The sequence below is a fragment of the Patiria miniata genome, unplaced genomic scaffold (genome assembly GCF_015706575.1).
Source record: "Patiria miniata isolate m_02_andy unplaced genomic scaffold, ASM1570657v1 HiC_scaffold_5, whole genome shotgun sequence".
In the NCBI taxonomy this organism is placed as follows: Eukaryota; Metazoa; Echinodermata; class Asteroidea; order Valvatida; family Asterinidae; genus Patiria; species Patiria miniata.
Genome location: NW_024037072.1, coordinates 23,078,826 through 23,092,741, shown reverse-complemented (window position 1 = coordinate 23,092,741; position 13,916 = coordinate 23,078,826). Strand labels below are relative to the sequence as shown.

Below are 13,916 nucleotides of genomic sequence, written 5' to 3'. Positions count from 1 at the left end.
ATTCAGATGTGGACATAGGCAGCATCCGAATTACTTGGCTGCGGCTGGAAATAAGACACAGGACTATGGGAAGAGGCTGCAGCGGCTTCCATAGGCGCGTGTGTAATTCCAAGCCGCAGCCAAGTAATTCAGGACAAGGACTTACACTGTGTCCATGCTGGAGGTGGAGGCCGTCCGCTCCTCTCTGGCGCCCTCTAGAGTCTGCTCAAAGAACTCCGGGTTCTGACGGATGAAGCTGCGCTGCATGGCCCTCATCTGGTCCATGGCGTGGGCCCTCTTCTTCATGGCTAGCTCCGATCTCCGCTGGCGTTCTGCCTGCTGCTGTCTGAGCAACTCCTGGTCCTGTCCCTTGGGGGCGGGGCATGATGGCGCTAAGGAGGCGGTGGCAGTGTCGCCCCTCATCAGCTGCAGTTCTGTAATGTTCTGGAGGTGAATTGTAAGAGTTTCTTTTAAATAAAATTAATGAAACAGTTATGGACCCAGAATACCAACAGAAAAAAAAATCTCGACCGAAAACGGGCGTTGGTAATGCTCACAACACCGTAGGCTTACAGGAGCATTTTAGAGATTAACAAACACATTTTTGCCAAATGCGCTTCTTATACAGGTTCTATGTCACATAACAAGAGTCAAATTTTTCCAATAATTTCATATGCACCCACTGGTTAAATATTTGTCTGAGCTTATATGCTTTCCTCCTGATAATACAGTTTAATCATAATTACACCCTCTCAGGAAACGATTGAAATAAAAGATCATGACATGGAATTCTTCGTTACAAGATTTAAAAATGCAGCCCAGCCCAAAATCCTTGTTAAGTTGCAATAGCATGACTAAGGTTCAATTCGCAGGGGGAACATTCGGGACCTCATTTTCTGAGGGGGGAGTGCGAAGGGCAGGGTGGGGGCGCCATATTCCCCCCGCCCAAAAAAAAAAATGCCACCAACCGTTAGCTAGCCCATTATTAAGATGTGAAACACGCATACTGTTTGCAAAAAACATCCTCCAGATGTTTTATTATCAAACAAGATAATATACAAATATAGCATCGTTTACGGGTGGATAGTCTATATTAGTTCCCTCAGGTATTGGGAGTTGATTTCGCCTCGGGAACTAGTTTGTCAGCTTCCAATACCGAGGGGAGCTAATATTGACTATCCAACCAAAATAAACCATGTTACATTTGTTTTACTATACCTCATACATATTCAGTTGCTGAATTTTCCCGTTGCAGTATGCACCTAGCGGGCATAAAATCTTCAGAGAAACTTGTCCGGCTCACAAGAAGAATATTGCTCAACCTCAGAAAAGTTCAGTTCTTTTGCAATATAGTAACTCCTAAGAGTTTACTGCATTGTGGGCAACTTATTTTTAGTGGAGGAGGCACCTTTATTGTCCACACTATTCTCCAGTTTGGCATCACTGAGCTTGGAAAAACGCTAATTAACATTTACATGTGCCACCATCTTTTCATGTGTAGCTAGAACAATGTTCGCACGCGCGTACTTCACCGGTACCACAGTTCCACGATTGCTTCATAAAGCCCACGCGTTGTATGCCAATTTACCATGTGCGTGAATACTCGCGCGCGCGCTTGGTAAACAGCAAAAATAGCATCTGGCATGTGATGGTGAATGGACCAGTGAGAAATATGTATGAGGTATAGTAACACAAATTGTTGGCTTACGGTAAAGCAGAGCCATGGAATGGGGTTGCACTGATTCATACCTGTAAGACCCAGGCTAGAAGCTCCTTGTGTGGTTCAACGGTGGAGTTTCCCGTCAGGTTCTTCAGCAAATTCAGCAAACTTGGCTCACCTGGATATATAAACATCGGTGCGTCAATACAGCAAGCTACAATTGCGTACAGTGAGCTTACAGCTTTACCTTTCGCGAGCGTCATAAACGTGAAATATGTTTTGTTTTCTTATGTATCCTGGTTTTTATTTTTTAAATTTTCCATAAATGACATTCATGACCTTTCTTTTTTCATTGTCTGAGAAGTTTGTAAAGTTCATTTTACGGTACCCGATCCAATTATCCGGAACTGGTTGCTGACATCAGCCGTCGGGTACTAGGGTACGCGGTTCCAATTCACAGCCCTACACGCGAAGACGCAAGTGGTTTGTGAAAACTCAGAATAAAATTAGCAGTGGGTACTTTCGGGCAGGAACAAGTGCGTGCATGCGGTGTGTACCTCCCAGTGGCGCTATTGAAAGTGGTAAAACAAACACCATCAACTGTTCTCGCATGGAGTCCATAGCTCTATGGGTTGGCCACAACTTACCTTTCACAGCTTTTTCAAGGAAATGAAATTCTTCGCCCATCTTTGCGTGCCGCTTTTCTTCAAGCACAGCCAGTCCGGTTAAGAACAAAGCCTGTAGAGGGAATTATGATACTTTTGATTTTTGACTGGATTAATTTACAAGCTTCACAATATTAATTAAACGATGATAATTTTAGCGGAATGCATATGGCGGTGAATAGGGTAGGCTGGTACAAAGCCACAGCATGTACTTAGGACAAGATTAGGGGTTTCAATGACAAATTCCTAAGCTGTTTTGGCATCTTATGAGCTTATTAACAATGCACTAGCCAGTCATCACACTGATGCAAGGAATGCCACTCCCTTTCAGCCTTCCAGTTTGACACGAGACCACTGAGCACCACAAAAGCACCACGATGGTGCACTGAAAAGCAGCAAGTATAGAATATACATGCATAGAGAGGAAGTATAGTAAACTGGAATGCAAACTGGACGACTGCCACAGCCAAATATTACACATGATCATTTATGGATTGTGCAGCATTCCATGATTTTTCCATGACTTTTTTCTTGGAATATAAACTCTCCATGACTTTCCATGATAGGTGAGCGCGGATATCTGGGAATTTTTTGCATCTGCTCATCCAGCTTCCAGACATATGTTCTTAAAACTCAATGGTTCTTGAGTCTGGAGTGCTGAATGGTAACACATAGCAACCGATGAAAACTGGTGTGCCAATGAATGTGTGTTTTCATCGGATGACGTAATCCCACCAAGATTTTGCCATCACCATCAGTGGCGCACCCAAGGGGGGGCTCGAGAGGCTTGAGCCATCCCCCCCCCCCCCAGATTGTTTTTTTTGGTAATTTTTTTTTTTTTGTAGTCCCACAATTTGACCTTGGTGATATGCATGTGGCCTATTTTCAGGTAGTATAATAGGGGTGTAAGTGGCGCCACCAACGTCAAACGCCGAAAAAAAACTTAATTTTTTTCTGTGGCCAAAAATTTTGGGCAAGATTTTTGGATTTTTTTTTAACTTCTACAAATTTGAAAAAAAAAAAATTGGGAGCCCCCTCCCAAAGCCAAATCCTGGGTGCGCCACTGATCACTATGGTACAGGAAGGCAGAAACAAGACATTACTATCCTAAGGTGCTAAACATTATTATTGCAGTATTGTGATAATTTATGCAAAGTACTGAAAGGTTAACAGGTTGATGTCATGGCTAGCTGAATAGTGTCAGGACTGGGATGCAGATTTATAGCACGGTATTTTTGAAAATATTGCTCAGGTTTCTAAGCTTTGCGGATAATCACTCTACTGTGCGGAAAAATGTCCCAATGAAACCAGAACAATATCATTTATTTCCCACTTGGAATCCTGTTAACACGCACACTGTAAACAAGCCCTTAGCATTTCAAAAAGTTGCCTACCCTTTGCAGCGATTGTTCTGAGTAGATTTGACGAATGCGCTCCACTGCGCGACGGACGATGGTGTGTAAAACACTGACTAGGACTTCACTGTCCAATAGATGAGGAAGATTCTTGAAATTGGGGCTCGGCAGTGGGGGCAGGGGAGGACAGGCCACTGAAATGAAAACAAGATAAACAACAAAACCTTAACTTTGCGTATTTCAGTAGAGTGACAATATACCAAACATTCAGTTTCGGTAAATAATTTATGTACAATTTTCAGAATTCCAAGCACAGCAGAAAATTGCCTTTTTAGTGTTAAAAGAAACAAACCTGTAACACATTATCTTTTGTGATCCTTTATCAGCATTCTACCTTATTTAATTCTCTGCTTTTTTAGTTATTTCATTTGTTTTCTTTCTACTTTTGAAAAAAAAAAATTGAGAATTCCCTCCCCTTTTAGGGTGAAAAGAAATGTTGAACCACTCTGGAAAATTATGTGTAATACAAGGCAGTGTCATGATTGAAATGAGCGGCACTGTGTACTACATTGCAATGCACAGAATGTAGCATGCACAGAGTCACATCAACTTCTCAAAAGCCTAACAACTGAATGATGAGAGGAGACAATAGCAATGTTCAGTGTTTTTTTAACTGCTCTCCCTTGACTGTTTACTGTTTTCATCCTGCTTTCATCCTTTTTTCAACTCGCTATATTTCCAGCAAAAGAAAAGTTATTCACTTTAATAACGAGACATCTAAGAGAAAATTCCAATTAGATTTAGTTTTATGGAATCTTACTTGACAAATGTTGAATTATTTGTGACCTGACAATAATTCAGGCATGATCTTTTTTACGTGTTAGAGGTGCACAGGCAACCCAAAATAATTTTTTTTTTTTCCAGAGGGTTGTAGACGTCCAAAACAGTTTTAAAATTTAGTGAGTTTTTTTTTCCCCTTAAAAATGAAACATCCACATTGAAAAGTTAAGGGGAAGAAAAAACTGCATTTGTTGAAGCATGGGGAAAGCAACTTTAATGTTGGAACAAACACCACAGAGTATGTACTGAATTTTTTTAAAACTGTCAAAGTGGGGTTCGAACAAGTGTCCAAAGAGGACGAGTATACCATTATTTGTTGTCCATTACCTTGCACTGGTTTGTCTTGTTTCATTCGCTTGCGTTGCTGTTCTTCAGACTGCAAAAGAAAACAACCAATCAACAGCCCATCAGTATTATGAATTGCCATAGACATGGATCACTGTGAGCCGTAGCCACCTGAATTACTTGGCTACAGCTTGAAATTGCACATGCGGCTATGGAAGTGGCTCAAGCCAATTGCCATAGACATGGATCACTGTGAGCCGTAGCCATCTGAATTACTTGGCTACGGCTTGAAATTACACATGCGGCTATGGAAGCGGCTCAAGCCAATTGCCATAGACATGGATCACTGTGAGCCGTAGCCATCTGAATTACTTGGCTACAGCTTGAAATTACACATGCGGCTATGGAAGTGGCTCAAGCCAATTGCCATAAACATGGATCACTGTGAGCCGTAGCCATCTGAATTACTTGGCTACGGCTTGAAATTACACATGCGGCTATGGAAGCGGCTCAAGCCAATTGCCATAGACATGGATCACTACGGTATTCAGTATTATGAATTCATAAATACCTAAGACAGTTTACCCATTCCTATTGGTCGAGAGCCCGTCACGTGGCGGGTCTTAAACTGTAGATAAAACACCAGCTGGCTGGTCTTAAACACTTTTCCAGTGTCACACAAAATTTGGACTCCTATGAAGTCTGGTCCCATTTACCCTTTTATTGGTTGAACGTTCAAGTGCCAAAGATAATGGCCCTTGAAGGGAACTGATTTCCAGTGATTCCCTTACCTTTGACTGGTCAACCCGTGAGTAATGATAGAAGAAGGGCGAGTACTCGGCCAGGCAGTCAGGCTTGATCTCATATAGGCCTTTGCTGTTCGTTCCGGTTGGCTTCCTACAAATACAGTCAACAAATTTTTTTTTTAACTACTGTTTAACCAATTCGCGCCGGATGACGTGTATACCCGCAAACGTTTTGCCTGTCTTCGAACGGATGACAGAAAAACATGTAAGGAGCGAGGCTGGAAATATCTATCAGCGACCCGCTCGCAGCAAGTGAGGCCGGAGATATGATCTCTTCTTTTGATCTTGAATTGGCCATTGTGCATGGCCTACTGTTGTACAATTTACGCTCCAGTGCACACCCCAGAGTATTGAAACATATGAGGTTTCGGCAAGAAATATCGTACAAATACTGTTGAAATTACTCTTGTGAATCAGTATTTCTGGCGTTTGGCTGTATATCAGAAGTTGGCTGACAAAAATTTTGCCTTTTGCGAAAATCGAAATTTTCGCCAAAAATAATCCCGGCGCAAAGTGGTTAAAAGACACCATGGATGAAAAAGAAGGACTTACTTAAAATTGGCCACGGAATTGATGACTTCTTCCACACCAGTTTCATGACAATGCTGGAAATCAGAACAGGAAGAAGGAAAAAAACACCAAAAATCAACTGATTATTCACTTTTATATCATGCGCCCTAACGATTCTTGACTGTTTACGGTGACATGTGGAGATTATCAAGGCTCATCAGAATATGAAAAATGTAATTTTTGTGAACTGTGCCACGTTGTGAAACCCATATGGATTGGCATTAAGGCCGATTCATGCTTAAACCTCCTGCTATCTAAACAGTCACAGCCAGTCAAAATTTCCATCCACTTCCCCTCCTATACTTTTAACACAGGCTAGTCACCAGCAGTCAGATCATGTCAAGCAAGCACTGTGACTAGTCAAACTCAGTCAACAGACCGTGAACAGACAAAGCAGGCTTTTTTAGGCACAGCTGGCTTATCAATTACCCAAAGTCACAGCAAAGCTGTATCAAGTTACATAACAGTCACAGCCAGTCAATCCCTTTTATGTATGCTGGAAATGCTTATCTGTTGAAAACAGTCACTTGATTGATTTTGACTGAAAGGACCACTTGTAGTGTATGTTTGCATAGGAGGGTTAACGTGCATGTGAAGGCAAAGCGAAAATAACGTCACAAAACATTCTCTACGAAATTTGAAATGTGTTCAACTTTTGCAAATTTACAGTTTGAAAACTTGCCATGGTGTCACAAATTTGTGTTCGTGTTCACTTTCAAGCAAGTATTATTAAACAGGCCTTTATTTAGTCACTCAGCACATAGGGAAGTAGGACCCTCTTGTGGTCACTCATAGTCCTTTGGGATGCGTAGATGTGACCCTATTGCCAGTTAATATGTGCATTATAATATTGTTTGAGTAACACAGCCTTGAAGGCACCCAGAAAATCCCAAGAAATTAGATTCCCACTTGGCATAGGGAAATGGGAGCCTCATAGTCACAGCCCCTTGGGGTACATAGTTGTGTACTAGTGACCTCATTGCCAGTCAATATACATGTAATGATTGAATAACAAAGCCTTGAAGGCACTCATAAAATCCCAAGAAATTAGATTCCCACTTGGCATAAGGAAATGGGAGCCTCTTTTGATCACTCACAGTCACAGCCCCTTGGGGTTCATAGTTGTGTACTAGTGACCTCATTGCCAGTCAATATAATGTTTAGTAACAAAGCCTTGGAGGCACTCAGAAAATCCAGAGAAATTAGATTCCCACTTGGCAGAGGGACATATTGGAGCCTCACAATCACAGCCCCTTGGGGTACATAGGTGTGCACTAGTGACCTCATTACCAGTCAATAGTATGTTTGAGTATTAAACGCAGCCTTTAAGGCACTCAGGAAAAACCTAAGTAATTACATTCCGCCTTACGTCCTTAGGTAAGGCCTTGACGATTTCGCTGTGCGACATTGAGTTGATGTACAGCTGGTGTAGGACCTCTCTGCGGACGCGGTCAGCTCTGGTCACTTGGCCCACACCGGGGATGTATCGCTCGCTGACCAGCACGATCAGTAGATGCAAGAATTCCTCCAAGATGGCCAGTCCTAGGGTACGCTGCTGGATGTCCTGCATGAAAGGATAGGGACATTATCACCGCTATACTGTAAAGTGCACAAGTTGTGTATGTGTGCGCATGTTCATGGTGTAAATCGAGGACACACATGTGAAATATCCTTGTGTAATTGAGGACAGGAGTCACATCGAGGATGTGCTCGATTTAATAATAAACGTGTACAAAACCAATGGGAGCTGTTGCAAAAAAAAGTTAAGAGTATGAACAAAAGATGGATGATGAGGAACAACAGGGAATCCTCAATTTACAACATAAACAATCCAACATGTACATGTACAGGGTTCCTTTTTGGGTAGAAAACCCAATAGAACCATATACCCCATAAGTAAGTCTTTAGTAATCAATCTACCCCATAAAGGAAACGCTATGGAGTTTGACATTTCAATAGGAACAAAGGAGAACAAAAGAAGGGAAACAAAGGCCTTCCCTGATAAGTATATGTGTGTGTGAGGCTGAGTTTGTATACGCATTCAAATCATGGACCTTGAATAATAGAGGACAATAGGGTCCAAGATTGACAAAAGGTCCACGATTGAGATTCGTGAACAAAAACAACGAGAGCTTTTGCTAAAAACAAAAGAAAAACCATAGGGGGTCCACCCATTCTTGTTCCGTAGTTGTGGGGACGTACACTCGTCTGTACAAGGTATTTGTGGGGACTGAAAACGCTGTGGGGACAGCAGAAAGTCTCCATAACTCGGCTCTAATTTGCCTTACAATAAAAAACTTCCCCATAACGTGGTATGTATACACCTGCAATCGTGGGCTGGCAGTCACCGTGTTATGGGAAAGTTTTCATTGTTAGGGTGATTAGGACCGAGTTATGGGGACTTTTCTGCTGACCTCATAGTTTCTTTGGTCCCCATAGTACCATAGGAGTACCATGTGTAGTCCTCACAGTTACGGAACGAGAATGTGTGCTCTTGAATGGTTTTACGATCAAGGATACCCACACAAAGGGAGAACAAAAGATCCTTTCAGTCTTGAGTATTGGGTCTTTTGTTGAAAACGGTCCTCGACTACATGAGTATGTGTGTGTGTGTTCCCGAGTTGATTGTTCACGAGTTAGACAGGCGGTGAAGCCACTATGCCCACGTACTTGATAATGTAATAATAAGTGTGAGTTTGATGTTGCACCCATGTGAAAGGATATCTTTTTAGTGAGTTGTGTTCTGAAAAGAACTAGTGGAAAATCAACATTTCAGACGGTAGGCGTTATCGGAAGTCACCGGACAACGGGCAGAGCATTGAATGTAAAATGCAAATGTAAAAAGCAATGCCGTAAAAATGTATAAAAAATTCAAAAAGAAAGAATAACTTTCTCTCAAAACATCAAAATTAGCCATCTCAAAAGAATTTGCAATGTCTTCAATGTGTGTGCATGGCCTACCTCGGGAGTGGAGCTGCCCTCAAATTCTACAGTCAGGAATCTGACCAGGTTGTAGCGGTCTAGAGCGCGGATCATGAAGTCATTACTGTCCATCAAACAGGCACAAGACTGTCAAACAAAAATAGTTGAGATGTGGAAGTCATTTCAATGCTTGAATTATCCAATCATGTACTTAGCAATCTCAAAAACGGAGAAATTCCAAGTTTTCCACTTTAACATATTAATGGCACACAGGATTAAAAAAAGACAAGGAACTCAGTATGTCTGGACCTGTTTCTGTTCAAAATCAGTGCGAACCTAAACAAACACAAAAAAAATCAAAAAAAGAAAAAAAAATCTGACCCCCCTTCTTGTTTTTGAGGTCCAAATGCCTTAAACATACGACGATTGGGGCATTCACCGACAACATAACATTTATTTTTTTAACGACAAATAAAAATTTTCCATTTCAAAAGGGGGGTTGGTGTTTTACCTGTAACATGATGATGTCTTTATCATACATTTCTCGCTGGCAGGCCACATTCTGATAGTAGTAGATCTATCAGGGGAAAGGAATACAATACGTAACACTCAAGACTGCCAACATAAGCAATAGGTTGAATAAATTTCTCAAATTCTGGGAATTCCTTCGATGTGTTCGAGGGCCAATTTAATTAACCCTCTGCCCAATTTATGTGCCCAAATTATGTATCCAATTTCTACAGGGTGAGTAAAAAAAAACGAGACCCAAATGTCGGAACCTTTGCATGTAGCACTTTCGAAATCTAGGATATGAAAGCCCAATTAATAAGCTTTCTTTCAGTGCAACAATCATTCAAATCACTCATGTACTTTTCAAGTAACAGAAGTTTAAACACAAACCTCGTTTTGAAGTTCTGTCAACAGATCACTAAAAACCAAGTGTTCTTTCAGCAAAACAAAAACAATTCACACACATTCCTACATGAATTGTTTTCGTTTTGCTGAAAACTTTTTTTGTGACTCACCCTGTAGACAGCACTCTATGGCTTTCTGTCTAAATTTCATGAAATTAAAAATGTTAAGGTTTCCATAGCAAGTTTTCACAGCACCAGCAATTAACTAAATGAACATGATTCTCGTCAACATAGCGGCTTAGCAATACTACATGAGGAAAGTCAGTAAAAATGTCCCAGTGCGCCACGCTAGGGGACACCACTTGAGGAGGGATGACTGTCAAACCTGGTTGAGAAGTGAGTAGCCATTCCGTCTCCACATTGCAGCATTGACCTGAGCCATCAGGACCTGGGTCCGTAACGGTTCCTCCATCAGCTCCAAGGGGGAGAGAGGATGCTGGGTGTTGAAAAACAGAAAGAGAGAGATGTCAGTGATTACTAACAAGACATGTGCGGTGACACTTCCAGGCCAAACAAAATCACCATGTTGGAGCCGGTGTAGCATGAATTTAACTTTTATGAAATACGGACTCATTGGTGGTATTGCGCGCATGCTCATGCATAGATAATTACGAGAGGGACCGGTCACGTGAGAGGGTTTAACCAATAAAAGGGGAAAAGAGTCCGATTTTCATATGACACCGGGTCAAGGCTTGAGATTTGAGGAACCCCCTTTCACAAATTTATTACTAAGAGTACAGAAAACAAAGATTTTGGCTCAACTCCCGGAAAGAATGTTGCAACCCGATGCCACTTTTTCTTCATATATCATCTCACTAAAGGTCAGTCATTGCCAAAATGTTGAAAAGACATGAATCTGAGACTGAGAAACATTTCCAATTTTGTAAGGAAATTTTCTTGACTCTCCAAGTGGAGACATTCTTTCCCAACTCCCTCCCCAACCCCTCCCCCCAACAAAAAAAACAAAACAAAAAATACCCAGGGATTTTATTTTAAAAACCTACACAGCTTTTAACTACATTAGCTAAGATATCTTTGATTCGCCATTGCCTTTGGACCCATTAATTCCTGTAGTGCCCCTTACTGTCACAGTACTGTATGGTTTTATAGATGCATTTAGAATTCAATACAATGTAATACATTGAGGTACAGGTGCTAATGTATTAATGGACTTACTGGGGGTAGCAGGCCGTCAGACAGATAGCTCAGGTTGTACCTGCCTAGCTCAAGTTGCAGACCTGCACAGTGATGCACAATGAAAAACAGTCAATGTTAACCAAGCTAACTTAGATATTAACCCTTTTGTCAATGTTGCGCCCAAAACCGCCCTGCCTATTACTCACTGTAGCGCCCGACACTGCCCTGCCTATTACTCACTGTAGTGTTCAAAACTGCACCAGCACTCTATGATTTTATATATTCTTCAGTGAATAAACACAATGTAATTCAGGTGCAAATGGGTTAAACATATGGACTTATTCTTCGACCAAAATTAGAAGGGATTACTGGGGTGGCATCACACTGTAAGAAGTGCAGGTCTTATTCCACACTCAGTGTTGAAGGGTGGATCCAGAGAGGTTACTGCCAGGGAGTGGGGTGCTGAGGGTGTGCCTTGGGGCGGAAGGGCTCTCTCAGGTGAAAAATTGCCTCATTTGACACAATTGTGGTCAACTGACAGAGTTTTCAAATTACATACAGGTGTCTCAATTAAAGATGCGTTCTGAATGCTATTTTCGAGTTGCATCTCGAAAAAAAAAAATTTCAATTTCTATTTTCCTAGCAATAAAAAAGTTATTCACTTCTGAATGAACCTTTGAATGATTAAAATTCACCAATGTTTAGTTATTGATTATTGAATTATTAGCTGCCAGACAATAATTCGGTTACATTTGTGCGCAAAGTTAAAAACCTTCTTCAGAGGTATGCAGATGCCAAAATCGGAATAAAGTAGGGTTTTTCCCTTCAAAACAAAACATGCACATTAAAAATTTATTAGGAGAAAAATAATCAATTTTTTTGAAGAGCACAGGGTACGCGACTTTTAAGATCGCATGTGACATGTTCATAATTGTACAGTCTCGAGACGAAACCTACCCAAGGTCTAGCGAACTGTACCTGATGAGTCTCGCTTTTTAGACAAATTTCTGGTTTCTTGTCAAATTTACCAAAACAGACTGGTAAGAGCTTTTACATGCCGGCATTCCTTACTACTTATACTAACCTATAAACTACTTCACTTTCCAGTGTATGTTTTAATGATCCGTTCCTTACAATCCTTGAAATTTTCCACGCTGCGTTTGTACGGCCTAACGTAAACTTCCTTTAGTATTCATGCTAGGCTACTAGCTGTGCCAATTTTCGTTCTAAAAAGTACCCTCCGAGCCATGCTGGTTAGTCTTCCCAACTTTGCTTTTTTAAAAATATCCTCCTAGCCATGCCGGCTAGTCTTCCCCATTTTCCTTCTAAAAAATATCCTCCTGGCCATGCTGGTTAGTCTTCCCCAACTTTCCTTCTAAAAAAAAAAATATCCTCCTATCCATGCTGGTTAGTCTTCCCCATTTTCCTTTTAAAAATATCCTCCTAGCCATGCTGGTTAGTTTTCCCCAATGTTCCTTATAAAAAAATATCCTCCTAGCCATGCTGATTAGTCTTCCCCAATTTCCTTTAAAAAAAATTAAACCAAAATAATAATAATAAAAAATAAAAAAAAAATTAAAAAAAATTAAAAAAAATAAAAAAATCAAAAAAAATCAAAAAAAAATAAAAAATCTTCTAATGGAAGTTATACTTATAGCTCTGATAATCATATAATACCTTCAACTAAAATTAATAATTCAATTCCAGGCAAAAAAGATTTTCGTTCGTTCTGTCGTTTTACTTGTTGCCATCTTTGTGTCTGTAAACATTTGTATCCCCTCGTGCCGAGCTTGGCAATGATTGGATCTTTATAACTGGTCGTCAAGCTCATTTAAAGGCACTTTCCGAACGGTTTAAACCCCCTTTCTCCACGAGGATCGTCTGATCGTCTGACGTATCGTGAGGTACGCCTAGGGACAGCTATAGACCTTATGTTTGTAGCAATACGAAAGCAGCAGAGTAATTGCAACAGCAAAAGATTCGAGGAGCGTGGCATGAGCACTTTTGACCTAAAACTGGACCTTTTTAAGTGAAAAGTTTAGGGCTTCTTAAATCTGATCATACTTGTCAGGCATGGGCTACAGACATGAGTACTCCCTCTTAAATAGTAATCCTTTCATTTTCAACAAAGAAAAATCTGATCCAAAGGTTTCAAGGGTTCTTACCTGCTAAGAAGCGGACCAGCGTGCAGTGAACTGTTATCGGCTTAGTGGACACGTTGTAGACAAGGCACTTTGTTTTGTGGTCGGCCACTGTGACAAATAGCAGTGCAAATGTTATTGATAACGACAAGTGAAGACCACATCAGAATCACTAGGATATGGATGGCAATAACATACAAATCTATGGAAAGTGGCTTAGGCCAAAAAAAAAAGTCTCCGGTTTCTGGTATGGAGCTTGCCCAAAAAGTGGTGCGGCGACGTGGCTTTTTTTTTTTACCTGATTGTTTTGCTTCAAATGTCGGCTGATGACTGCAAATGGTGCCCGACTAAACTTAGTGCAAATATATGGGAGTCCAGAGAGGCCACATAAAGCTTATTCTCGACCATAACCCAATCTAAAAACACGTTAACCCTAACCCCCTAGGCCCTTGTTGCTTACAACCATCCTCAATCCTCCAAAATCCTCCAAAATTTTCCAAAAATGTGCAACTCCGCCTCAATTTTTCAAAATTGTCAGACAGTCCTGCCTCAAAATGCATTCATCCAAAATCCTCCAAAATCCTCCTCATCCCAAAACTTTGCACTCGTGTTTAAATGAAGGATAACCAACGCCAAATCCTT

The 13,916-nt window shown here is 41.0% G+C and overlaps 1 protein-coding gene across 3 annotated transcripts in view; it reads right to left on the bottom strand.

Moving 5' to 3' along the window:
• Nucleotides 1-13,916, bottom strand: part of LOC119740702 (E3 ubiquitin-protein ligase UBR2-like) — a 54,730-nt gene that overhangs the window by 19,856 nt on the left and 20,958 nt on the right. For 2 of the 3 annotated variants that reach the window (XM_038216080.1, XM_038216081.1), the window contains exons 17-29: nt 13,299-13,385; nt 11,173-11,234; nt 10,322-10,432; nt 9,594-9,659; nt 9,122-9,229; nt 7,518-7,724; nt 6,143-6,195; nt 5,576-5,681; nt 4,827-4,875; nt 3,699-3,853; nt 2,287-2,377; nt 1,729-1,817; nt 146-423 (exon numbers count right to left, since the gene is read on the bottom strand). In XM_038216080.1, the coding sequence (XP_038072008.1) occupies nt 146-423; nt 1,729-1,817; nt 2,287-2,377; nt 3,699-3,853; nt 4,827-4,875; nt 5,576-5,681; nt 6,143-6,195; nt 7,518-7,724; nt 9,122-9,229; nt 9,594-9,659; nt 10,322-10,432; nt 11,173-11,234; nt 13,299-13,385 (1,462 nt within the window). The remainder of the gene's footprint in view (nt 1-145; nt 424-1,728; nt 1,818-2,286; nt 2,378-3,698; nt 3,854-4,826; nt 4,876-5,575; nt 5,682-6,142; nt 6,196-7,517; nt 7,725-9,121; nt 9,230-9,593; nt 9,660-10,321; nt 10,433-11,172; nt 11,235-13,298; nt 13,386-13,916) is intronic. The other variant, XM_038216082.1, reaches the window with a different exon arrangement.